This window comes from Pleurotus ostreatus, assembly GCF_014466165.1.
Source record: "Pleurotus ostreatus strain PC9 chromosome Unknown scaffold_8, whole genome shotgun sequence".
Classification (NCBI taxonomy): domain Eukaryota; kingdom Fungi; phylum Basidiomycota; class Agaricomycetes; order Agaricales; family Pleurotaceae; genus Pleurotus; species Pleurotus ostreatus.
Window position 1 is genome coordinate 722912 of NW_023503163.1, and position 23627 is coordinate 746538.

The 23627-nt window shown below is 50.7% G+C and overlaps 9 protein-coding genes across 9 annotated transcripts; 4 read left to right on the top strand and 5 right to left on the bottom strand.

Moving 5' to 3' along the window:
- Positions 1–23: 23 nt before the first annotated feature.
- On the bottom strand, positions 24–1961 carry PC9H_010554 (uncharacterized protein; the record flags this gene model as incomplete). The annotated part of the gene is made up of 7 exons (XM_036780047.1): positions 24–256; positions 309–455; positions 509–967; positions 1031–1246; positions 1308–1341; positions 1403–1474; positions 1809–1961. The coding sequence occupies 7 exons, from the start codon at positions 1959–1961 to the stop codon at positions 24–26; spliced, it is 1314 nt and encodes a 437-aa protein (XP_036627430.1).
- Positions 1962–2137: 176 nt separating this feature from the next.
- On the top strand, positions 2138–5378 carry PC9H_010555 (uncharacterized protein; the record flags this gene model as incomplete). Its single annotated transcript, XM_036780048.1, has 18 exons — positions 2138–2409; positions 2469–2882; positions 2941–3052; positions 3107–3220; positions 3275–3420; positions 3473–3557; positions 3615–4101; positions 4150–4200; positions 4249–4314; positions 4374–4465; positions 4524–4579; positions 4635–4695; positions 4753–4800; positions 4857–4879; positions 4929–4964; positions 5021–5137; positions 5197–5265; positions 5318–5378. The coding sequence occupies 18 exons, from the start codon at positions 2138–2140 to the stop codon at positions 5376–5378; spliced, it is 2310 nt and encodes a 769-aa protein (XP_036627431.1).
- A 62-nt stretch (positions 5379–5440) lies between these two features.
- On the bottom strand, positions 5441–6057 carry PC9H_010556 (uncharacterized protein; the record flags this gene model as incomplete). Its single annotated transcript, XM_036780049.1, has 3 exons — positions 5441–5536; positions 5588–5730; positions 5790–6057. 3 exons carry the CDS (start codon positions 6055–6057, stop codon positions 5441–5443), a joined length of 507 nt encoding a protein of 168 aa, XP_036627432.1.
- A 514-nt stretch (positions 6058–6571) lies between these two features.
- On the top strand, positions 6572–11510 carry PC9H_010557 (uncharacterized protein; the record flags this gene model as incomplete). The annotated part of the gene is made up of 17 exons (XM_036780050.1): positions 6572–6612; positions 6662–6802; positions 6852–7012; positions 7064–8583; positions 8639–8673; positions 8732–8819; positions 8870–9200; positions 9251–9295; positions 9351–9355; positions 9403–9446; positions 9501–9547; positions 9598–9702; positions 9756–9772; positions 9824–9902; positions 9970–9986; positions 10047–10141; positions 10196–11510. 17 exons carry the CDS (start codon positions 6572–6574, stop codon positions 11508–11510), a joined length of 4086 nt encoding a protein of 1361 aa, XP_036627433.1.
- Positions 11511–11879: 369 nt separating this feature from the next.
- PC9H_010558 (uncharacterized protein) lies at positions 11880–13219 on the top strand (the record flags this gene model as incomplete). The annotated part of the gene is made up of 8 exons (XM_036780051.1): positions 11880–11997; positions 12056–12090; positions 12141–12374; positions 12422–12469; positions 12520–12636; positions 12687–13032; positions 13080–13156; positions 13211–13219. The coding sequence occupies 8 exons, from the start codon at positions 11880–11882 to the stop codon at positions 13217–13219; spliced, it is 984 nt and encodes a 327-aa protein (XP_036627434.1).
- Positions 13220–13276: 57 nt separating this feature from the next.
- Positions 13277–14137, bottom strand: SOD1 (Superoxide dismutase [Cu-Zn]; the record flags this gene model as incomplete). Its single annotated transcript, XM_036780052.1, has 7 exons — positions 13277–13287; positions 13346–13430; positions 13485–13506; positions 13560–13757; positions 13813–13949; positions 14003–14039; positions 14112–14137. The coding sequence occupies 7 exons, from the start codon at positions 14135–14137 to the stop codon at positions 13277–13279; spliced, it is 516 nt and encodes a 171-aa protein (XP_036627435.1).
- A 469-nt stretch (positions 14138–14606) lies between these two features.
- Positions 14607–15922, top strand: PC9H_010560 (uncharacterized protein; the record flags this gene model as incomplete). The annotated part of the gene is made up of 7 exons (XM_036780053.1): positions 14607–14682; positions 14742–14881; positions 14938–15035; positions 15096–15252; positions 15314–15370; positions 15427–15784; positions 15840–15922. 7 exons carry the CDS (start codon positions 14607–14609, stop codon positions 15920–15922), a joined length of 969 nt encoding a protein of 322 aa, XP_036627436.1.
- A 203-nt stretch (positions 15923–16125) lies between these two features.
- SCS2_3 (phosphatidylinositol-binding protein scs2) lies at positions 16126–17468 on the bottom strand (the record flags this gene model as incomplete). The annotated part of the gene is made up of 6 exons (XM_036780054.1): positions 16126–16758; positions 16815–16949; positions 16997–17112; positions 17165–17225; positions 17279–17370; positions 17426–17468. 6 exons carry the CDS (start codon positions 17466–17468, stop codon positions 16126–16128), a joined length of 1080 nt encoding a protein of 359 aa, XP_036627437.1.
- A 368-nt stretch (positions 17469–17836) lies between these two features.
- MDR1 (GTPase-activating protein) lies at positions 17837–23031 on the bottom strand (the record flags this gene model as incomplete). Its single annotated transcript, XM_036780055.1, has 24 exons — positions 17837–17948; positions 18010–18193; positions 18246–18301; positions 18352–18560; positions 18613–18661; positions 18715–19019; positions 19071–19379; positions 19432–19472; positions 19523–19605; positions 19664–19737; positions 19792–19820; positions 19878–20005; positions 20060–20132; positions 20185–20223; positions 20279–20704; positions 20761–21462; positions 21516–21599; positions 21653–21691; positions 21743–21957; positions 22013–22196; positions 22252–22425; positions 22485–22653; positions 22704–22776; positions 22829–23031. 24 exons carry the CDS (start codon positions 23029–23031, stop codon positions 17837–17839), a joined length of 3960 nt encoding a protein of 1319 aa, XP_036627438.1.
- Positions 23032–23627: the final 596 nt, after the last annotated feature.

A 23627-nucleotide genomic window follows, 5' to 3' on the forward strand; every position in this document is an offset into this window, starting at 1 on the left:
TGTACATATCAGATCTTATACATTTACTCTACCTTGCCGCGAACTGCGAGGGAGCAAGCCTTCGCTCTTGCCTTGAAGGCATGTCTGGCGCCATCTTCATCTCCAGACACCCATTTCGACATTGCATCGCCCTGCAGACCTCTTCCAAATGAGAAGGTAAGCGGAGGCAACCGGCCGTGAATTCCATCTTGGTTTTGGTCGACGAGTTGATTGACAGCAGCCAGGTAAGCTGTCGAGTTTTCATCAGAAAGCCCACCTTTATAAACTATCAGTCTCCTCGAACGTGCTGATGGACTAAGTATACATGCCTGACAAGAATAATACGCCGGGTAGTGCGACGGGTAAAGCATGACTGAGAGCCTTGACCGTCGCGAGGCCTATATCAACGGCAGAAGTTGATTGACGAGACGGATGTTTGAGGCCCGGCTGGGGGAAAGATGGCTTGATGAGCGCCCCTGATATATTACGGTCAACGGACCGTTACTTCTTAAATGTTATGAGCACATACCCTCAATCAGGACACCATGGGCGACGCATCTCGCAAATATAGCGCTGATTACCTTCTCGTGTACCTCAGCACTACGAGATAGGTCAGCATCGCCCGAGAAATCTACGTCGGGCTCAACGATAGGGACTAAGCCAGCACGCTGGGCGATTGAGGCGAATCTGGCGAGAGTCTCTGATTGAGTATCTATAGCAAGCTGAGTGGCTAGCCCTCCGGTAGCGAGGCTGGTACACATGAAACCAGTGCGGAACTTGGCGAATCGGGCACCGTCATCGAAAGCTTTCGTCATTCGAGGTAAAAGATTGTCCAATCCATCGGTAGCTGGCTCCAAAGGTGAGGCAGGGATTGGATATTCTTCACCGTTGGCACGGACCCCAGGGACGATACCTCGATTTGCAAGGACGGGCGCAAGCTTAAAGTCGTGCAATGTCTCTGGATAGAGGATAACTCCCGATATGTATTCTGTGGGTCGCGATAGCGTCAGTATCACAATACAGTGTCCAGTAATTGTGAATGGTGCATTACCCGTTGGCATAGTTTCGTACAGACATTCTCTCCATCGTTTCCTTCGTTCTACCGCTTGCGCCTCAGTCCAGGAAATGTTCTTCCCCGCTTCTCCGAGGGCAGCAATCAGCCGCGCTTGGATTTCGCTTGGATCCTCATCAGTAGCGTAAATCCCCTTGCCCCTTGGATTGACGAGGCTATGAGCAACTTCGATGAGTGACTTGGTTCTGACATGTGCTAGAACAACATTGTAGTTGAATCATATCAAGTGCATAATGGAGCCAGCGAGGCGACCAACCTTCAGCCCCGTTATCAGTTGACATCTTGTTTTCCTAGGACACAAGAAGGTGTTATTTCTGAAGAAGTAGCGTGTAGGATTGTGCTATTCATGACCTGCTTGGATTGGCTCCAAGGGAGCCAAACTTCGGCAGTGGGAAACTTCGCAGAGGAACCCATGACCAGACTCTGGCGAAGGCGGCCATTAAGCCGAGCTGAAAGGCTATACTGTTGAACACAAGTACGCCACGAAGATGTCGAAGAGCTACAGTATTGACATCTTCTGTTGCACCTCCAGGGAAAAAAACTTGGCTAATTCTCGTGTTCAAGGCGATATGACAGGGTATACTGTAGTGGGTTGGTTGCGCTTTCTCGAGACCTACACAGTTTGAGTCCAAACTAAGGTGTCCTAGACATCCCAGTGGTTTGAAGCCTCCCTTAACCCAGGGTTGACCTTAAGAATGACTTGCGTTCATTGCACGAATTTGGCAAAAGGATCGTCACCTGTGCGATTCGAACACACGCGGGCAAAGCCCAACCGCTCTTCGTGCTTCATAGCAGGCGATCCCGTTAACCACTCCGGCAAAGTGACCTGACGAATGGGTCTAGCCTCTGTGGTCCTATGCGTGTTTAGCGTCCACCCGAATGTCGGATCGCCATAACGCCATAACGCCATGGTGGTACCCAGGGCGCGTGAAATCATCACTGGACTGGACTTGCACTGGATCATAAGGAGGCTTGGGAACAGCGGTGCGCAGCGTGAGACCAAATATAAAGCTGACTCTCTTGCTTGCCAACCATCTGCATACGGAACATCAATACCGGGTGCCGTGCTGCTGAATATCCCAGAGCATGAGGTTCTCTCTGCCTTTGCTGGGTCTTGCGACTCAGGTCCCCCTGCAATCTCCTCTACGATCAGCTACGCAGCAACCTATGCAACAACCTCCCGCTTTAAACGATGTTTACAACTTCAATAGTCCTCCTGACTTTGCATTCAAGGAGGCTGCGGATATCATGTCCCCCAAGGACATGATTGAACTGCAGCGCCCAGGACAGGGTGTCGCCAACCTCGCAGGAGAGCTAGTTTTGGTGCCGACGAGCAAATACTCGTTCTCGGAGAAGAAGTGAGTGGATGAATACCCCTGGTTTGTGCGTTAGTTGAAACCGTGTCCCTCGACGGAAGAAACAAGAAATCTGTTGTGATATCACCTTTGGAATCAGTGGTAGAGCCCTTGGAGATCCCTTTGCCTGACGGTGGCGAAGTGTTTTGGCTCGACCCCCGTACTATTGCCCATGCAGTCCCGGTGGAAAGCGAGAAGAAGATCAATATTTACGCCATACCTTTGGAATTCAAGCACAAGGCAGACGATTTTGCTGGGGTTCTCAGAACCGAGTCAGCTCCTATCTTGCTCGGATCTATCCCAACCACAAGCGCGTCCAACTTCCGATATACGCTCGTACCAGGAATCTTGGTGTTTTCGGACTATGTTTACGCTAATGGGAATCTCTCCGATTCGAGGCGGTTGGATGAGGCTTGGGAAAATCGTGGGACGTCTGCCCTTGTCTACGACGCGACCTTCGAACGTCACTGGGATACGTGAGTCTCGTCTCCCGTGTAGATAGCTTCGGTCTACTGATGAACAACGTGGCCATAGCTGGGTTACTCCCAAGAAGCTTTCATTGTTCAGCGTCCGCCTTTTCAAAGATCCAGATCACAAGTGGAACTTTGATGGGACCTTCATCAACCTACTCAAGGGTACCAGCCACGTACGTTTCATCGAATACATTTCCCATGTGCCTAAGGGTTGAATTTGCAACCAGAGCTCCCCTGTTGAGCCGTTTGGTGGCACGGACGACTTTGACATATCTCATAGCCATCTCGTTTACACCACCAAAGACCCCGAATTGCCCGAAGCCTGGCACACCAAGCAGAATGTACGCGTTGTATATTATTCGTCTGCCGGATCGAGCTTCTCACGTACAGCATAGGTTTATGTCGTTGACCTGCAAAACCAGCATCAACGTAAGGAACTGACTTCAGGCCAACAAGGCGCGATTCATAGTCCTGTCTTCAACTTGGAAGGCAACAAAGTTGCATGGCTAGAGTTGGACAAAGATGGATATGAATCCGATCGGTTAATCAACATTGCTTTTTTAGTCACACCCTTCGCTAACTCTTCTTCATAGAGCGAAGATAGTGATTTATGACCTCAACAAGGGGGTTAGGTTCACCGTCACCCAGGATTGGGACCGCTCCCCTGACAAGCTTGCCGTGAGTCATCCTGTATCGTTTACGCCACAAAAGCTAGATTTTTTCGCTCTGGCATAGTTCTCCAAAGAGGGAAACTTCCTTTACTTTACAGCCGGCGATGAAGCCAAAGTCAAAGTATACGTTCTCCCCGTGCCACCCACGCCGGGTGCCTCTACCACGCACCCTAAACTCGACAAGAAATACACAACTCCCATTCCGCTGACCCACTCCGCCGCTGCAAGTGGATTGCAGACTCTCTTCACCGGGCGCCTCATCTTTACTCGTTCCTCATTCACCTCCCCCAACAACGTCTTCATCATCCGCGGTCTCAAGCGCTTCGAGACCGAGCTCGAGCAGAGCGACTCGTCCTTACAGTTCTCCGGCGTCGTCGAACAAGTTACTCGTTTCAATGAAAACGAACTGCAGGGCAAAAACTTGAGCGAGGGTGAAGAGTTCTGGTTCACTGGTGCGGAGGATAAGAAAGTACAGGGATGGGTATTGAAACCGAAAGGATTCAAAGCAGGCGAAGAGAAGAAGTGGCCCGCTGTCTTGCTTATTCACGGAGGTGAGTCGTAACCTTCTTCGCCGTGCACCGTATTTATTCTCTTTCTAGGACCGCAAGGCGCTTGGGAGGATCAGTGGAGTACACGTTGGAATCCAAATGGTACGCATCAGTTTCCTCCATTCCTATTCTTGCTAACGCGGGGCGTAGTCTTTGCTGCTCAGGGATATGTTACCGTTATGATCAATCCTACGGGCAGTACGACCTTTGGCCAAGGTATTTAAACCTCACTCTGTTTACTCGTTAGCTTCAAATATTGATACCCTTCGGCGCAGAATTCACGGATGCCATTGCAGAAGATTGGGGAGGCAAGCCATTCGTCGACATGCAGGCAGGCTGGAAATACATCCTCGAGCAGGTGCCCGAGGTAAGACCCATCCTTACTGGTCAATCGTGTTATCCAAAGTGATTCTGTGATTCCCAAGATTGACCCGGAACGCGCCGTTGCCGCAGGTGCTAGTTGGGGCGGGTATGCGATTAAGTACGTTGCTTCAACCGCATCTTGGCGAGTTCTGCATATTTATTTCATGCTATAGCTGGATTCAAGGTCACCCCGAGTATGGGTTCAACTTTAAAGCGCTCGTGTGCCACGACGGTGTGAGTGACATTCATATTGGTCGCCTCGACGGCTGTGCTAAATCGCCTGCGCCCTAGGTCTTCGACGCAACATACAATGGCTATTCCACTGATGAACTTTTCTTCGTAAGTCTCTTGACTCTGTCCGATGTCTCTCAGTCTAAACGGAGCATGGTTTCCAGTTCAACCACGAATGGGGTGGAAGGTAACGCATTCTTCCTTCTACGGCGCCCCAACTGAACGAAACATCTTAGACCATGGGACAAGAAGACCAAGACCTTGGCTGAACTGTGAGTTCCGTATTGTCCTGTAGTTGATGGCTCGCTTCTGACAGTTTCTTACATAGTATGAGCCCATCTAACTTCGTCCACCAGTGGTCAACGCCCCAGCTAATCATCCATGGCAGCAAGGACTATCGCTTGCCCGAGACGGAGGGAATCGGCGCGTTCCACGCGTTACTACAGTACGTCCCTATTTCCCAAGTACCGAGACCATGTGTTGACTCCGCATACTTTGCATCAGACGTGAGGTGCCCACACGTTTAGTGATCTTCCCCGATGAGAACCACTGGGTTCTTAACCATTTGAACAGGTCAGTCCCCCTTCCTGGCGCCACGGAGCTGATGCTTATCTCCTGTGTGCAGCTTGAAATGGCATTACGAAGTCTTCAGGTGGTTCGATAAGTTCGTAGGTGAAAAGGAGTAAACGAAAAAGGGTAGAAATGAGGATAAATGTACACTGGGTGAAGTCTTTCGTGAATGTGATATCTAAACAAGTTCAGGAAGTTCCTTGTTGCTGTGATGCTTGGTGGCGTTGTAGCGGACAGTGTTGTAAGTTAAACTGAACCGGTTTCCTAGAGTTCCCTAACGTACGACGAAGGTGAGTTGGCAACAAAAGATATTGAGGATACTGACATTGCCTGTTGCGTACTCCTCCATCACAGCCAAGTACGCTTGAATGTTGCTCGCGCGCAGGCCGGCTCCCCAACCACGCGGATTGATCGAAAAATCGGGCATTGTGAAATAGGAAGGAAGTGGATGCTCGGTGTACGGCACGCCTACAGTTATCGCACCTTGTCAGAACTGGATCGACGTTTATAAGTTTACAGCGACTGACCGGGCCAGTTCTGGATCTGGAATCGACCAAAGTAGTGGCCGGTAGCGTAATCCGTGGTCACGAAGAGGGGGGTAGGGGGGTGGAAGAAAAGCCACACGTGGACGTGGTAGCTCGAACATCCCCTCTCCGCGATGGATTGATAGCTGAAATTGAAGCGGTGACCCGGAGCGATGCTTGTGCCATTGCTAGGCTTGATGATCAGAGGCGTAGCAGCGAGCACGCCGACGACGGCGAGGCAATAAAAGACAATGGCTTTGATGAAATTCATGGGTAGGTGCTTGGTAGAAATGGGGTCTTGTGGTTCTTATACCCTGTCATCTGGTGGGGTCCCGAGCTCGGCGGCAAGTAAGATAGAAGCAATCTAGCCAACCTAGATAGACGTACGTAGTGTGAGGATCGGCGCCCTTGAAGCCTGAAGCTTGAAGCTTGGAAGATTGAAGACATGCTACACATGGACGTACTAGCAACAAGTGTGTCGACAACTACGCGGCGATAGATGGCAATCATGACTTTGATGAAGTTCATGGCAGATGTTTGGCAATGCGGGGAATCTCGTCAGTAACACCCGCATTTTCGTAGACTCGACTACAAGTAAGATCGAAGTCAGAATCAGCAACTGCGTTGGTGATCGGCGCCCCTAACAGTGGAGAACCTAAATTTGAATTTGAAAGTGAAGGTTGTCTACGCACGTGATGAGTGGCGCGTGAGACTGGCAGAATATTGCTTGCTGCTTCTTGACTGCTTCACACCACTCTGCAAGCTGGACATACGCTGCAGGGCTCATGGGGGACATCTACACCAGGCCATTCTCCAAGAACTACAGGTCTGTCTCTTGGCTCGTCCCAGCGCTGTCTTATTAACATTTTCTCTAGTGGGCTCATTAATCAGTCTGTTATTGCACTCGGAATTACCGTGCTATGTGTCACTAGCCAAGAGCTGATGAAACGGAAGAGGCGGGGCGACAAACAAGCACCAGAAGGCCTCGGGAGTCGCGAATCTTGGGAATTTGGATAGTACGTAGCCCTCAACGACAGAGGACGTGCGCCTCACTGGTCATTTCAGCATATTCCAGGGTCGGTGCTGGGCCAAGGACCCTTCACCACCGTCTCCCCAAGGCTGGCCTCTGTCGTGGGTGAAGCAAATAGTATGGTTTCCTGAAGAGAAGATGAACAAGCTACGAGGAGTCGACGCTACATTGTATGTACGATTTCTGCGAGGATGTTGTGAGTGTACCCGACCGGGTATTCCGACGACGGCTAATTACATCCATTTAGTCTGGTTCTCGTTGCTGCACACGTTCACCACCTTTCCCATTCTCTTCCCCATTCATGTCGAATTCTCCGACAACTCCGTCTCCCCGAAATCAATGACCCGGGCATCTATCTCATCACTCGTCCTCACCTCGCACGGCTTGTCATTATTGTGGATCCACATATGCTTACTGTTCTGGGTTACTCTTTCCTGGATGGCCACCCTGCTGTGGATATCCGTAGGTGCCTTTCGGTTACGGGCTCAGAAGATCGAAGCCGCCAGGCAGCGAATCGCATCAGGAGAGCCCCCTTCGATCAGTTATCCCCATCCGCACCCTCAGTATGGCTTTCTTGAAGTCCCCCCGCTTCAAGGCGATCCGGCGAATGAGGGACTGCGCTTACGAACGGTCATGGTCACCAATGTTCCTCCTCCACTTAGGAACGAGAAGGAACTCAAAGAATATTTCGAGTACTATATGTCACGGAAGATTGACAAGCCATCAGTTGGCTTAAACTCTTCCACTCAGCCCGGATTTCTGAACAAGATCGTGTCATTCCTTTTCAATCGTGTCAAACGCCTTCCTGCGCACTTGCCCCACAACCCCCTCTCACCTTCCTCTAGCACTGGAAGTGCCACCGAAGGGGACACGGAAGAGGGCCCGAATATCGAGGAAATTCCCGAAATCGAACGCGTCGTCATCGTTCGTAAGATGACCGAGCTCGCCTCCCTTCTGGAGCGCCGCGAAGAGTATCTTCGCTTGCTGGAAACTGCCCATATCAAGCTGGCTCGCAAGGTCCTCCTCGCTGTAGGTGACGCAATGGACCGTAAGGCTGCCAACAAGCCGTTCGCTAGAACCCCTTCTCGTGCAATCACCGTGGCACAGCAACGGAAGTCGATCGTAGGAGACGTGGAAATAGGTGATCTAAATAAAGAACTCAACATGGATGGCGACCAGAATATGGATCATCTAATCTCCGTCCTGGGTCCCTTCGTAGAAGAGTTTGGTCTGCGGGGTGACAAGGGCAGCATGCGCTTTCGTAGAGCCATCTCGGCGACGTCGAAGAAAACGTTCATGAAGCTGATCCCGCACGGCTCCGACGACTCGGGCGACGAAGTCCCTAGCCTCACACCATCGTCAGGATACCCACCCCCTTCATCTGCCGAAACCAGAGTCGAACCGCCGTTGGGCAAGACTGTTTGGGACGTACTACTGAGTCTTCCACGGGTGTATCTCGATCCATACCAACCTTTGGTGAACCTTTCGCACTTGTTTCGCGGAAAGACTGTGCCGTCTATCGACTACTATACCACGAAAGTCAATTACCTGACGGCTCTCATCACAGAGAGTCGTGCTAAGGCTACGAGCGATTACGACGCCGTTTCTACCGCATTCGTAACCTTTGCAGGACCGGCCGACGCTCGGAAGGCTTGCAAATACCTGGCAGTGCATCCAAATAATCCATTGGCCTGCTGGGTGACTATGGCCCCGCAATATCAAGATTTGGACTGGATACGTGTAATGAAATCATCCTTCAATGCCGAGGTAAAGCTTAAATGTCTTGCATACTTTCTGGTTATTTACCTTTGGTACATCATAGTTTGTGAAGGACTGGGTCGTCAGCCTTGGAGTTTGGTAAGAAATAGTTGATCAACCCGTTGGGACCTTCGAGCTCATGAACACCATCGCGTAGGGGTTTCACTATCTTCTGGATTTTCCCAGTGTCCCTCCTGGTCGGTTTGGTTTCGATTCAGAACATCAGTATCTTTTGGCCTGGTCTCGTCAGTGTTTACCTTTTCCCCATGAGATCTAAGTCTGACATATCTTGTAGAAATCATACCTCGATAAGCATCCTTGGGAAGAAGAGATTATACAATCCTTCTTGCCCACTCTTCTAGTTGCTTTGCTCGCTCTGCTTATCCCCCTCATCCTTCTATTCATCGCCAAGAAAGCACACACTATGACAACGCTTTCCGCCCTGCACGACCGAATCATGACACGATATTACAAGTTTCTGATTGTTAACGTCCTTGTCTTCTTCTGCGTTGGAACCGCGGCTCTTCAGTCGTTCCTGCTGTCATTTAGAGCAACTACTCGCCCGGACGTTCTTAAGATTGTGGCGGATAGTTTCCCCACAGCTGGCCCCTTCTATGTCGGCTGGCGTACGTGCTATCCGCAATATATGTTCATTATTTGCTGATTCAAACCCTAGTCATCTTCACCTCCGCAATGCACGCCGGCTTTGAACTTGCTATGTGTAAGTCATTTTTCTTTGCCTCCACCCGTTTACATTTACTGATCACTGTTTTTAGTTGGGGTATGTATTTCGTTCCACAGTAATCCAGCCTCTAACCTTGCCACCAGCTTGCCTTAATCGTGTACCCGAGCACCAAGAACCAAGTGACACCGTGCGTTGCGACCTTTCTTTCTTGTAAGAAGTAACAATGACCAGGATAATTCAGGCGCAAGCGTACTGTCGGTTTGCGACCCCGTACACTCAACTTTTACTGTGAGCGACTCTCTCCTCCACATCCGACCCACTGTTCTAAAAATACGTAGACTGGTTGCCGAATCATCTCCTCGTGATACATGTTCTGCTGCTTTTCACTGTTCTCAACCCTGTCGTGATACCATTTGCAACTGTCTACTTTTTCTTTGAAACCGGTACGCCCCGTCCCGCCCCGCTAGAACTACGTTGGTTGACGATCCATTCCAAGGTGTAATAAAAAACCAAGTAGGACTTCCTTCGCTCCCAACCCTTCAAGCTGATTGAGCTCCCCCTAAGTTAATCCACGTTTATGCGAAACACTATGAATTCAATGGGCAAGTGCTGCTCATACGTATCGTACGGTATTCTTTAGACGGTGCGGTATTCAATATGCTGGTTCTCGAGTCATTCAACTTACCGCTTACCCACCCTTTTCGTATTAGGCTTGATGCTCTGCCAGGTAAGCTATCTCACCTTTATCTCGCCCTTCGTTAGAACCGAGTATTCAAAATCACTTTAGGCGGTCTTCCTCGCCTACATGGTCGTCCTCAAGAAAACAGTCAATGTTGGTTTGGCTGCGTGTTTGATAATCATCACCGCTTTCGTGAAATTACTGTAGGTTTTGCTTTTGGTATGTCTTTTGCTCGTTTACTCATGACGCCCCGATAGCATGACTCGCATATGCCGTGCGCAATTCGAGCATGATGATATAGCTGAAGCAGAGGTTCTTTGCAAGGTAGAAGGCGTGGACTCTGCGCAAGATAACGCCGAAACGACGACAACTTCAGATAACGGAAGCCAGGACGCCACAGCGTTAATTCAAGAAAATAGACCTTCGTTCTTCTCACTGAAGTTCCCAAAGTGGGCCAATGCAGCATATAATACGGTTAGGCAGCGTCCCCCACGCCCACTTCGTCGCAAGCCTATACCCTTTCAATCTCAATCGTCGGATCAGCCATTCAAGCGCCTTAAGTCTGTGTCGCATGGTCATGGAGATAGAGGACGGAGATCGACCAATTCGCGGACGAGGGCATTCGTGAATGGAACCACCGCTCCAGACACTGCCTCTATCGTCCACCACGAGACTTTACCTCGAAAGGCGAGCACAGACCCAAGCGTGGCTGTCAAGCCGCACCCCCCGCCTGATCCATGGGACGACGAAACGACCTGTGACCTGCCTTACGACAATCCGTTTTACTCTAGATCTATAAGCAACGAGTTATGGCTACCTCGAAATCCTGTGGGAATCCTAGACTTGGATGACACTGTCGATTTCAGGACTTCCCTTACGGTAGTGCCCACGCCCCACCAATTGGGCATGTGGTTCGGGATACCAGAAACTGCTTCACCCAGACCGATGTCCATCGATCTGGCACCGGACGTCCACGAACCTTCAACCGAGGATCAGTCACCCTCTACCCCCGCAACCTCCTGTGTGCTGACAGGATCAGAGGATATAGATCTGCCAGCGATTATCGCTCAGCGAGTTCAGGCCGGAGAAGGGGACATTGATCGAGCACCGCCCTCTCGTCGGCCTACCAGCCCTCGACGAAAAGTTAGCGGCGAAGGAGCAGCAAGCAGCATGCGACGCCCAAGTATATTGAGCATTCAGCCCCAATCCGGTTATCGGTCCTTCTCAGCAGGTAGCACTACCCAACAACGTCCCCGCTCGAACTCCATATTATCGGGCTTCGGATCCACACTTCCTCTGGATCGTTCTCGTTCAGCCGAAGAAACTGGCTTAAGGCCGGGTATCCATGCTCAGGTTGATTTCGTCGCGGATGTCTCGGGATCACACCTATCATTAGCTCCACCACAGCTCACACGCGCTCGGAATATCTCTACGCACGAAGCTGTTGTGTATGAAGTGATAGCGGAAGAAGAACAAGCTATGGCTAGCAGGTTGGAAGAAGAGCAAGCTGAAGCTGAGAAAGCAACCACGAAATCTTGGTTAACGTCATGGATGTTCAAGAAGATAACCTAATGCAAGGTGACGTTTATGACTTACGATGTTTTACCACCACTATGTAATTTGATACCCCGGATCAACTTAGCCAGAGTACACCTCGAATATCGCCGCTATGTACGAGGCATTTAATCGCAGGAGGCACCCCGTGACAATATGTATTGAGTATACCCGACGAGTTTGCAATGAAGTAGTTCCATAGCGATGCGGTGCCACTTTTGCGCCATCCCGACATTTATCCTGCGGCCAAACCTCGCATGCTGCGAAGAGTGCTCCTAGCCGATGTAACGAGTCCCGCATACGACATTCATCCAGCGACTATTGCGATTCGCTATATATAAAGGATGCAAATTCTGCAGAGGACCACAAAAACTAACTCACTTCTCCATGGTCTTTGTAAAGGTATTTGCGGCTTTGGCCCTTTTCACTCAGGTCGCCCTCGCTGGGACCAAGCTCTGGGATGGTGACTTCAGCTACTTTTCTTCTGCGGCAGCTTTCGACAACTGTAAGTCCTTACGCCAAGTTCTCTGGTAGTAGCTCGCTCATCCCTTTCCTTCCCTTAGGGTCTTGGGCCAACCAAGTCGGTCCATACCAATGGGTAAGGATCCCAAGCTCTCATTACTTCCAAGCTTACCTGAATCGATTCAGTACATCCACGGCAACCAGCCAACCTCGCAGTACCTTGCTTTGGACCCCTCGTACAAGAACCCCGCAGCCACCACCGAAACCCATGGATTGAAGTTGACCATCGACCAAACTTCGAACTGGAATGGGCAGACAATGATGCGCTCTGAGCTTATCCCTCAGACTACCGCCAACCTCGGCCAAGGAAACCTCTTCTACCATTTCTCAATCAAGCGAGCCGCTACCAATGCACCTGTTGTAAGTTCCATTACTCATCAAAATCGGCCGATACTGAGCCGCAATAGTCTTCTTTGGAACATCAGATTTGCTTCTTTGAGAGCCACTTCACTGAGGTCAGGATCCTGATATGGTGCTTCTGAGATTACACTAAAGGCCCGTCTAGCTAAAATACGGTGTCGGCCCCAACCCTACAGACTTGACCTGGATGGTCGGCGGCGTTGGCAAATGGTCTACACCCTGGACGGCTGATACATGGTTCAACTTCGCGTACGACATTGATGTTCGTAACCCTAAATGACGCTTCAACCGATTGGCTGACCCCATCAATAGTTCAGCGCTAATACTGTTGGTTTATGGGCCTCAACCGGTTCATCACCATTGACCAAGGTCGTCCAAAACATTGCTGCCTCTACTTCCACGAACTCAGCGGACTGGCATCTCGGTGTACTCCGCATCGTCACCCAGCCCGGCACAACCGATTTGTTCTTCAGTGGTGTTTATGTCGAGAGTGGGCCCATTACCACTAGCGTAGGAAGCGGAACCAGCACCCCGCCAACATCCAGCAGCGTTCCAGTAACCTCGGTACCACCAACATCAGCGCCTCCTGCGTCAACACCCCCTGCATCAACGACTACTGCAAGCGGACCTCTGCAAACCCAGTGGGGCCAATGCGGAGGTAGGTTTTTGCGTAGAACCTCCGAAATAATTGCTGACGCGTTGTAGGCACTGGTTACACTGGGCCCACTGCATGCGCCAGCCCATTCACTTGCGAGGCGATTTCCCCGCCATACTATTACCAGGTATCTATCTCGATGACCCACGCTTGATCAGCGTAGCTGACTGCTCGCTTTTAGTGCAAGTAAAGATACCAAACAGAGTATTGGTGGATTGAGGGCCCAGAAATCTACGCTCGAAATACGTTAAGCCAGGCCTTATTTTATGTACCGTCAATAAACGTGCATTCTTGATGAGCGTTGTGTGGTACCTACCTATGACACCACAAGCAGCTCGTCCGCCCGCATTCCCCGTTTTGAGTGACTCCGAGTTACCTCCTTTGCCTAAATCATCCACCCCCTTAACGCCGAGATGTCAATGACCGCTCTTGAATGAAGCAAACGAACAACATACAGCATGCACAACCACCGCGCGGCTATAATTAAGCGGGTTAGCTGGAGAAGTCCAATCCTTGATCGTGAGACTCACCCTAAGATACTGAAAGCACCATTTAGGGATATTTTGGAGTCTTCAAATACAAAATTGGCAGTTCCTTTTTCATCCGTGTCAATGTTTCCCAAGTCGCCAACATGTCTCTCTTCGCTGTTAGGAGAACCATGGTTCTTTCCTGTCGGATTGAAGTGTGGGCCAGTGGACACGCAACCTCCGCTTAAGTCACCAGATTGGCTGTGAAGATACATTAATAATCTAGACAAGGTCGGTCAATGGGTTGATAACGCACTGAATATGAGAGCCACGTTTCGACAGAGGATCCAAGCCATTCAAAGTCCCCGACACAGTGACCGGTCCATTCTTTATAGATTGCGAAAATGTGACGGTCCCAGTGACCGGAGAGTTTCCACTCAAGAATGCCACAGCCTTTCGTGTTAATATCAACACTAAATTCTTAGTCAGAAAACGCTACAACTGACCTTAACCACCTGCTCCGACTGCTGCCCAGTAGCTGAGCTGAGGAAGAAGTAGTAGATAGTGATAAAGATGATCAGTCCTGCGACTGATGCACCCAGCCAGGATCACGACCTGTTTTTTGTGTTATCGAGCGTCATGGTTAACGATAAGGAATATTCGAAATACCATTGCGCAACCGACTGTCGCGTCTTGTGAAGGATTGGTCACCCGGTCACGTGTCATAGCATCATTTCCCTCCTGGTTCGCAAACATCTTGAACTTGGCAACTGTTTAAGGGTCCCATTGGTCACCTTTTTCTGTCACAGCGACCAGTGTCCAAGTCATGACCCACAGCGCGTCTCGTATTTCCGAGTCCCCTTTCGAGTCCCCTTGCCAGGATTCGGATTCTTGAAGCGGCCCGGACCCATGTCAGCTGTTCTTGCAACGGTGGGAGCAGGGCCGGGATACAATAATTTAAGTCTCGGAGTGCACAAAACCCATAGAAATCGTCGTCGTCCCGTCATCAAAGGAAGAGAATGAAAATATTAAAGGGTAGTATACACTTTGCTTATATTCTGACAGCCGTAGCGGCTAGCTCAGAAATACACAAAGCGCGCTTTGACTGGGATGCCATACGTTACGTTTACGCGTTTGGCGACTCCTACACTTTTGTTCAAGGTACTCAAGGCCATGCGAATTTCAGGTGAGCTCTACAGAGTGCATTTCTTTCTGATTGATTTATGTCCCTCTGTAGCTTCATAGGCGATGCCCTGGACCCCTCCTTCACGCGGGAGCAGCTGCTCTCCAATGAAATCATAGCGAAGAACGCAAGTATCGGGTTTCTCTCTATTATCTTAACTGAATTTACTTCTCCACAGACTAGCTCCGACGGCTCAAACTGGGTATTGTGCATTTCCCCGTATACCATTTCCCGTTGCTCGAAGGTGGCACCGTTCAGATTGAATTCCTGACCGGGTGCTTCCAAGGGCGTCCCTCTGAGTGTTCCACCCAGCTTTGGGATTTCGCTTTCGCAGGTGCAGACATTGACGGAAGTCTGTAAGTAGTGTAGTACTCATACTTCGGTCACTGCTTTGAGTGAACCGTCAATACCCATAGCCTTCCACTCCATCACGACTTCACCGTTCCCCTCACGGACCAAGTGAAGCAATGGCTCAACTTCGCATCCAAAGTCCTCCCCAGACCACCAGCAGAGACTCTGACTGCCTGGTGGATCGGGATCAACGACACGGGAGATACCCTCAACAACGCTACCGTTCGTCTTGCGCTCACACGTGGCCCGACCGCTTCTTACTCCGACTTCGCTCTCGATGTAGATAACTGACTTTACCGCTTTCTGGAGAACAGAAATCGAGTCGCTTTTCCGCTCCGTAGTTCGTCTATCTTACCCGAGTAAGAGTATTGGCCGTGCGTCTTACCTTCGGAGCAGAACCAAGCATACGAAGGTGGTCTTTCGGGGGCCCATCTTTTCATCAATGTACCTCCAGAGGGACGATCGCCTGCTCACGTAGGCAGTTCGACTGGCGTGGCACTCAAAGGGCACATTGACCTGTTCAACGAGGTTCTTAGCGAACACGTTGATAGATTCGCTGCTACGCACCCCTCTGCCTCGATTCTTCGCTTCGACGCCAACGCGTGGTTCAACGAGGTGTTAGATCACCACGAGGAATACGGCTTCAAAAACGTTACTGGGTATGGTAATACTTTTATCTCTGAAGGGACCAACTATGAACAGAATGATTATGACAGGTTCTGCCATTGTCCAGAATCTGGATATTTCTGGTACGGTAGGTCGCGTCCTTTGCCAGTTCGCTGCGAAAACCAAGCTGAAGGCTTCTTCAGACTCCGGCCATCCTACAGAACGAGTCCACGAGCTTCTTGCTGACGCAATAAAACGGCACCTCCAAGAGGAATCCAGCAAGTAGACTAGGGATAAATATCTACAGAAACTAAACACTTTGACACCATATGCAACAAATCAAAAGGATCATATAATAACCGAGAAATATAATGAGGCATGTATAGCTGCGATGTAATGCGACAAGGAAGTGAACACGTCAAAGGAGTGAATGTCGTCATATACATAGACGCTATAGAGATGGGGGGGGCGCCAGGTCCGGGACAGACATCAGAAGAAAAGGTATGTTGTGACGAACACACCCAACGCGATGATAACGACAACCTGCAGTGGGACGCCATCCTGAGGGGCATAGCCATCATCGATGTAAGTGCCGATGGCGGTGGAGCCGCTATCACTTCCGGCGTCAGAGTACGACCGTCTTCTGTGTCTGATCTCCGTTTGTTCCGTTGGTGCTGCTACCGAAGCCGCAGTGAGCAAGTTCCGTAGACGTTCAATCTCTGCTTGAGCTTCTTCGAACTTGATCTGCAGCTCAATGTTGAGGGGAGACTCGACGGGTGCAGGGGCTGGTGCAGGGGTGGGGGCGACGGGAGCAACAGGGTCCGGGAGGGCACGAGGGACAGCTACAGGTGAAGGCGAATATACAAGAGGAGCGGGCTGCTTGATGTCTGGCGAATTGATGCTGACGAAGCCAGGGCCATCGAGATGCGCGTCGTCGTCGACGCCTTCTGGTACACGCACGTACTCAGGATCGACGGGAGGGGTGGGCGCACGGCTTTCATGGTGCGAAGGGGGAGTCGGTTCGAAGGCCACTGGGCCAGGTTCTGGGACGGGGTCTGGCTTCGAAAATTCGGGGATGGGTGGATGGACTTCGCCATTGGGATGAGGGACAGTCGCGTAATGCTGGAAGGGAGGGTGCGTTGAAAGGACAACTCATTTACGCTACACGGATAACTCACTGATTCAGCAAGACGTGGCTTGATGGGTTGACCCGCCTCCTCCTCCTCCTCGTCGATTTGACCTTCAGGAGGCAGGTAAACAACACGCAGTTTTTGTTGATGGACCTTGGCCTCTTCTCCTCCTTCGCCGTTCCACTGCCTGAGCTTAGCCGAGAACGTGTCATAGATAAAAGATGACGCACAATCTCTTGTAGCGGCAGAGACGCTTTTTCGGGAGTGATAGCGGTGCTTTGGATGAGGAACTTGTCCTTGCACTTGACCGAGAGCGGCGGCTCGTCCTTCATCGCTTGCAGCATAACTGGGGAGCCGTCATTGAGCGATTGCGAGGAAGCGAGCCACTGACGAGTTACCTGCGACTTCAACCGTCTCCCCGGGCTCCACCCTGCCAGAATTCGGACGAACGCAATAGTGCTAGAAACCTCGCCGTCACTTCGATGCAGGGCAATAGAAGAATGCGAGCAGACCTTTGGAGCCGTCGTTTTGACTTTGAACGCAACCGGAAGTGCATTGTGATTCGAAATTCGTAGAGATTGTTTTACGACATTATCAAAAGGTCCTGTGCGCGGCAGTGTGTCAGCGGGGGCAGAAAGTGCGATAAGGGGGTCGCATACGCTTGAAGCCAAGGGAGGTGCTTGGATTGAGGGAGACAGACATGGGGGAGATGAGGTTGGGAGCAGAAAGCGTGGAAGGTTGCGCAGACAAGTAAAGACAGGCAGGACTATGGCCACGTGGGAATTTGTCATATCACACCAAGGCGACTGACTTGCTGCTCCCGGGGCAATGCGCGCAGCTGCGACACCTTGTATCAGGATAAATTTATATGAAGCTCATGTTCACAGCATGTTCTATTTGATCGAAACTATTAGTGTCCTAATACTACTTGTGGGATACGTGCAGGATATATATATCAGTGAGGGGAATGCGAAGTGAAGGGAATAATTGAAGGCCGAAATATAAGTACGTCCTGGCCGTTGCAAAACATCATCGACATCATGAAATTATGTACATAACTCTTGAAAGCTTCATCGTTTGCTGAGGGCTTGAAGTTGGACATACTCGTAGTAATCCCCCTTCTTGCCGAGCAGTTGATCGTGCGTACCGAATTCGCTGACCCGACCTTCTTTAATGAAGTATCTGTCGCAGAGAAACACCATTCAATAACCGGATATAGCAAAAACCTAGACAATCTACTCACATGCAGTCAGCGTTCTGGATGGTGGACAGTCTGTGAGCAATGGCAATCGTCGTCCTGCCCTTAGCGGCTTGATCAAGGGCTGCTTGCACGATCTTTTCCGAATTGGAGTCCAGCGCTGATGTCGCCTCATCGAGCAGCAGGACCTTGGGATTTCTCAGCAATGCCCGGGCGATCGCAATGCGTTCTGCGTCGGCAATTAATCAAACTGACACAATTGAACAACGGGGTGCACATACGTTTCTGACCGCCGGATAGCTGTGAACCCTTGCCGCCTACTTGCGTATCAAAGCCACTATTGCAAGATTAATAATGCGTTAATCGGGCGAAACGGGTGACACATACTCGGGAAGAGACTGGATGAACTCGAGGATGTTGGCGTTGCGGCAAGCGTCTTCGAGTTCCTTCTGGGTGACTTCAGACTCGGGCTTGATGGCACCGAGAAGGATGTTGAAACGGACGGTCCCAGCGTAGAGCGTAGGTTCCTGAGACACAAGAGCGATTTGCTGACGATAGTCTGCGATGTTCAAGTCGCTGATGTTTTCGCCATCGAGCTGCAAGGAAAAGGTCAGAATAAGGACGTGTAGGTAAAAAAGACGTTCATACATAGATCTTGCCAGCCAGAGGGTCGTAGAATCGCTCAATGAGTTGGATACTAAGAAAAACTGGTCAGCCCATCGCAGGATACGTTTTCAGTGTATCACGCACGTTGTACTCTTGCCACAACCACTAGCACCGACCAAGGCCACATACGTTCCGGGTTCCACGGTCAACGAGAGACCACGCAGGACCCGAACACCAGGTCTGGTGGGATACCGGAAGTGGATATCATCAAAGTGAATCCGGCCGCGGGTCTGGGTCTTGTCGATCATCTTGCCCTCGGTAGACTCGGCGTCGATTTCAGGCGTGGAATCGATCAGCTTGATGATGTCCGAGCCAGCTCCGCGCGCAGAGGAAACGTCGGGTACAAATGAGAAGACATTGCCTGCTTGCATCGCACCGAAGGTAGTTGACTGTCCGAAGCGTCAGTATCAAGAGGGGGGCGCTCAGAAACAGAAACACACCATAAGACAAACGAAGAACTGGAAAGTAGAGTATTCCTGAGAGGCAACAAGTCTGGAGCCGTACCAGAAGACAAGGGCGATGACGAAGAAGACCATGGATTGAGAGAGCGCGTATAGTCCATTGCTCCACAAAGCAGTCTTGTTGGACCTGCGGAGAGGCTCTTCGAGACTCAGGCTATATTGCTCAATGCACTGGTCCTCTCTGGTCAGTGACGCGACGGTACGGATAGACCCGGCGGCTTCGCAAGCTAGCTGAGCCGAGCTCTCGTGTGCAAGTTTGTTTTGCTGATCTTTCAAAACGACGACTCGCTGAAACGATGTAGATAAGTACATGAAGCAACGCGCCTGTACGAGGACTTACCAATCTGATGTAGCCAGCAGAGACAAGCAATGGAGTACAAGCTGAAGCAGAGTTTAGCTCACATATGTTGTGATCGAGATATGAAACATACCGATGCCAACCAAAGCAAGCTTCCAGCCGAAGGCGAGACCAACAACCGAGCCTCCGACGAGTGTGGCAATACTCTGGATGATACTGCAACAAGTCGGTTAAGGATCATAAACACGGCAAGGAAAATAGGACGAGTACTGACGCTCCAAGGGTAATACCAGCCAATCCGTTAACCTTCTGGGGGTTGTCGCTGAGTGTCGACGTCAAGCTTCCGGTCTGTAGAGGGCAGTCTGGACAAGTAGGTCATAGAATAGAGATAGAAATACATACGCTGTGCTCCTCTTGATCGAAGAATTCAACTAGGAAATTGGTGACGATGAGTGCTTAGGACAAGGTAAATGGATCAAAACCCTTACTGTCTTGCCTCAAGATCGCTTTGAAGCTGAGTTTCCTCAACTTCGCAGTCAAGGTAGCCGCTGCTGCAGAGAACATGTAATTTTGGATGCCAATGGCGGCCGTCGAGATGATAGCGATGAGGAATAACCTAAGGGCGGTATTTAGCACGCCATGATTTGTTAAACAAATTCAGAATGCCCACCATAGCGCATTGCGATCACCAGCGAAGCGCCGCTCAGATTTCTCTATCATCGAGAACCCGTTGATACCCTTGGCTAAGAGGAGAGGAAATAAGCTAATGGACCGGAGGTGTGTCGGGCTACTTACCATAGACAATACCGAAGGCCGGCCAAACGAGGCCAGTCACTGAACAGGAACGTTAGCAAACACAGCTACCTACGAACGCAGTTACGACACTCACAGATAGCAGCGATGATACCAACAATATACCTTCTCCATCCTTCGCGATTCAGAAGCGCCATGCGGTAGAACAAGGTGTACAAGCTGAGATCCTCATCGGACTTTCCTGCCTTGCTCTGCAGCTTCTTCTCGATCAGTTCGCTCGCCAACGAGTGTCCAGTGTTCTTGCGACCGAGGGGCACTTCTTCCCGGGCCTGCTTCTCCATGTCCTCCGGCTCCGAGCCATCGGCTGTATCGCTATCCCCATCACTCGACTCCGTGTGCTCGCGAAGTTTCTGGGCGTGCACGAGTTTGGCGTAGGCTCCGTCTGCGCTCAAGAGTTCGTCGTGGGTACCCTTTTCGAGGACGACACCACCTCCCATGACGTAGATGATATCAGCATTCTTGATCGTGGAAAGGCGATGAGCAATCGTGATGGTGGTCCGACCTATCCATAGTCCATTAGCATTCAACATATCAGAGATGTCATGATTAATAACAAACCTGCAGATGCCTTGTCAAGAGCATCTTGGACAATACCTTCGGACTGAGTGTCCAAAGCACTGGTGGCCTCATCGAGCAGCAGGATACGGGGGTCAGAGACGATGGCACGAGCAATGGCGATACGTTGCTTCTGGCCTCCAGAAAGCAGGAAACCACGTTCACCAACAAGAGTGTCGTAACCCAAGGGGAGCTTGGAGATGAACCCGTCCGCATTTGCCTTGACACATGCCTCCTTCACGAGTTTGAAGATCTCTTCCTCCGAGGCGTGCTCGAATGGAGTGTTTACTAGGCCGTGAGCGACGTTGCCTCTGATCGTAGTAGCGAACAGAGTTGGCTCCTGCGAAACGAGGCCGATCTGGGAGCGCAACCACTTCAAATTGAGATCCTTGACGTTCACGCCGTCAAGTTTGACAACGCCAGACAGAGGGTCGTAGAAGCGCTCGACGAGGGAGATGACGGTAGACTTGCCAGAACCCGATGCACCGACAAGGGCCGCAGTCTTCCCGGCGCGGAAGGAAATCGAGAGATCCTGCACAATGGGGACAGAAGGGCGGGAAGGGTAGTTGAAATTAACGTGCTCGAAGACGATTTCGCCCTGGACATCAGTAGGGCGAAGGCCTTCGGTGCTGGCGGAATCGATGTCCGGAATACGATCAATAGTCGCGTAAAGCTTGGCAGCGGCACCACGACCGTTAGTGATGGCTAAAGAGGGGGGGATCAATCACGAGAGTGCATCAAACTAGCACAACACTTACCTTGGACTTCAGGAGCGAGCAGAGCGAGCGAAAACGAACCAATTAAAATAGCCAAGAATGTATTGATAACTTCTCCGGCCGTGGCTAAAAGATCCAGTTAGTACGCGGTTACATTTGAAAGAACGACGATGCGTTACCGTGCCCGGAGTTAATGAGTGTAGTTCCAAAGGAAAAGGCTGTAGTGTATTTAGTGCAAGTGTCAAGGATAGATAGGGTGGGCTTCTCACCTAAGCCGTATGAACCATATATTACAAAGAAGAAAACGGACAACCCGGCACCATTGACGACGGAGGATTTGTAGTCGACCATTTGGGATTGCTCAACGTGGCCATCATACAAGGCAGAGAGGGTCTTTTGGGAGCCAAAAGCTTGCGCAGTCCGGATAGTAGAGATCACTTCCTCAGCGAGATTGCCACCGTCAGCTACGTGCTTCAGCGACTCTCTAACAACGAAATGTGAGGGAATCGAAACGAAGACGCAGGAATCGCAAAACGTACTGCATATACTTGGACATGAACTTGTTCATTACACCACCAGCGATAGCGATACATGGCAAAATCGAGGACAAAGCAAGGGCAAGACGCCAACACCGGGCGTAGGCGAGGATGAAACCAGTGATAAACGCCGCCATGAAATTGAGGGAGATGGCAACCTTTTCTGAAATGCCTTGTTGCACCAAATCTAGATAGATTGAATCGTAAGCAAGGGAAGATGATCAGAGTGAACTGAAACATACGTGTGTCCGTCTGAATGCGAGTTGCGACCTCGCCAGCGCCCGTGTTATCGAACCACGCGATGTCTTGTCGGAGGACTGCTTTGAGATAACGTTCGCGAATACGCTTCGCGTTGATCTCTCCGGTATACACCCAGGTGAACATGTAGACGTAAGTGCACACAAACATCCCGAGACCTGCAGGGCGATCAGGGGAAGGGTGAGGATTGATCATACACCCAAAAATAAGTACGCACCGATATAAACGAGATAACTGGCATTGTTAGCTGCAGAGCGTCTGAAATCGGCGGCGGCTTGAGGTATCTGAGCTGTTGCCTCTGCATCGCCTTGCTGGGAACCAATGACGGCGGATGTGAACACGACGAAAGCTTGAACGAGATTACCGAACAGCAAACTCATAAGAGGCTAGGATCGACGGTCAGCTAGCTCATACACGTTGTGCGACGCGTGCGTACCTGTGCTGCACCGGCTGCAGATGCGGTAACCAGCCCGATGGCATTGAGGGAGAGCTCGAAGGTGGTGGCATACCTGCTCTGATTTTTAATGGTGCTCGCTAGCGACAGAGGGGACAGCGACATACCTGAAAAGCTGGGTAAACGAGACCGGGGGGACCTCCTCCTCTGCTTTCACAGTGACCTCTGCGGCATCTGGATCAGGCTTCTCTTTCTCGACAAGTTCGGGCTGCTGCTGGGGCTTTTTGCGGCGGCTGAAGAAGCCCTTTGGTGAATCATTGGCAGCGAGAGTGGACTTCTCGCCAGCAGTGCTTGGACGCGAGCTGTCCATTGGGCGCAATGAATGAAGGAAGGTGGGAGGGTGCGAGTTCAGAAGAAAAGGTTGTGCCTATGTACATATGTATGTCCTTTGACGGAATTACCGGCAAGGCAAAAATCAGCATGCTTACGCTATAACTTCCGTCCATCCATATGCAACGAGCCAGTGATCGTTGCCGCTGCGGCCTGAATCGACCTCTGCAACGGCTATTCTATTCTTTCAATGCAGGAAGTAACCCGACCACTACTAGCCAACTACTGGCACACTACTAACGGGCTAGCAATACTGTTTCTTTGCACCGACCACGCCAAACACAAAATATATCTGTGGCGTGTGCTCCGTCGGAAGATTCTCCTCATTGGACATGTGGCCAGTCAAGATTGTCAGGATTGTCAGGACTGTGCCGTATCTACTAGAACATGCACTTACGTGGAACGGCGGCAATCATTTTCGGTTGACTCGTAAGATTGGGCCAAGAGACGCACTCTTGACAACGGATTGAGTTTCGGCAATATGTAATTAGCGCCCACCATCTTTGCATCCCCTCATCAATTCTTTTCGTTTCTTCGTCTTCGCCATCCCCAGTGTCCGAGGAAGCAGGGCTTTCT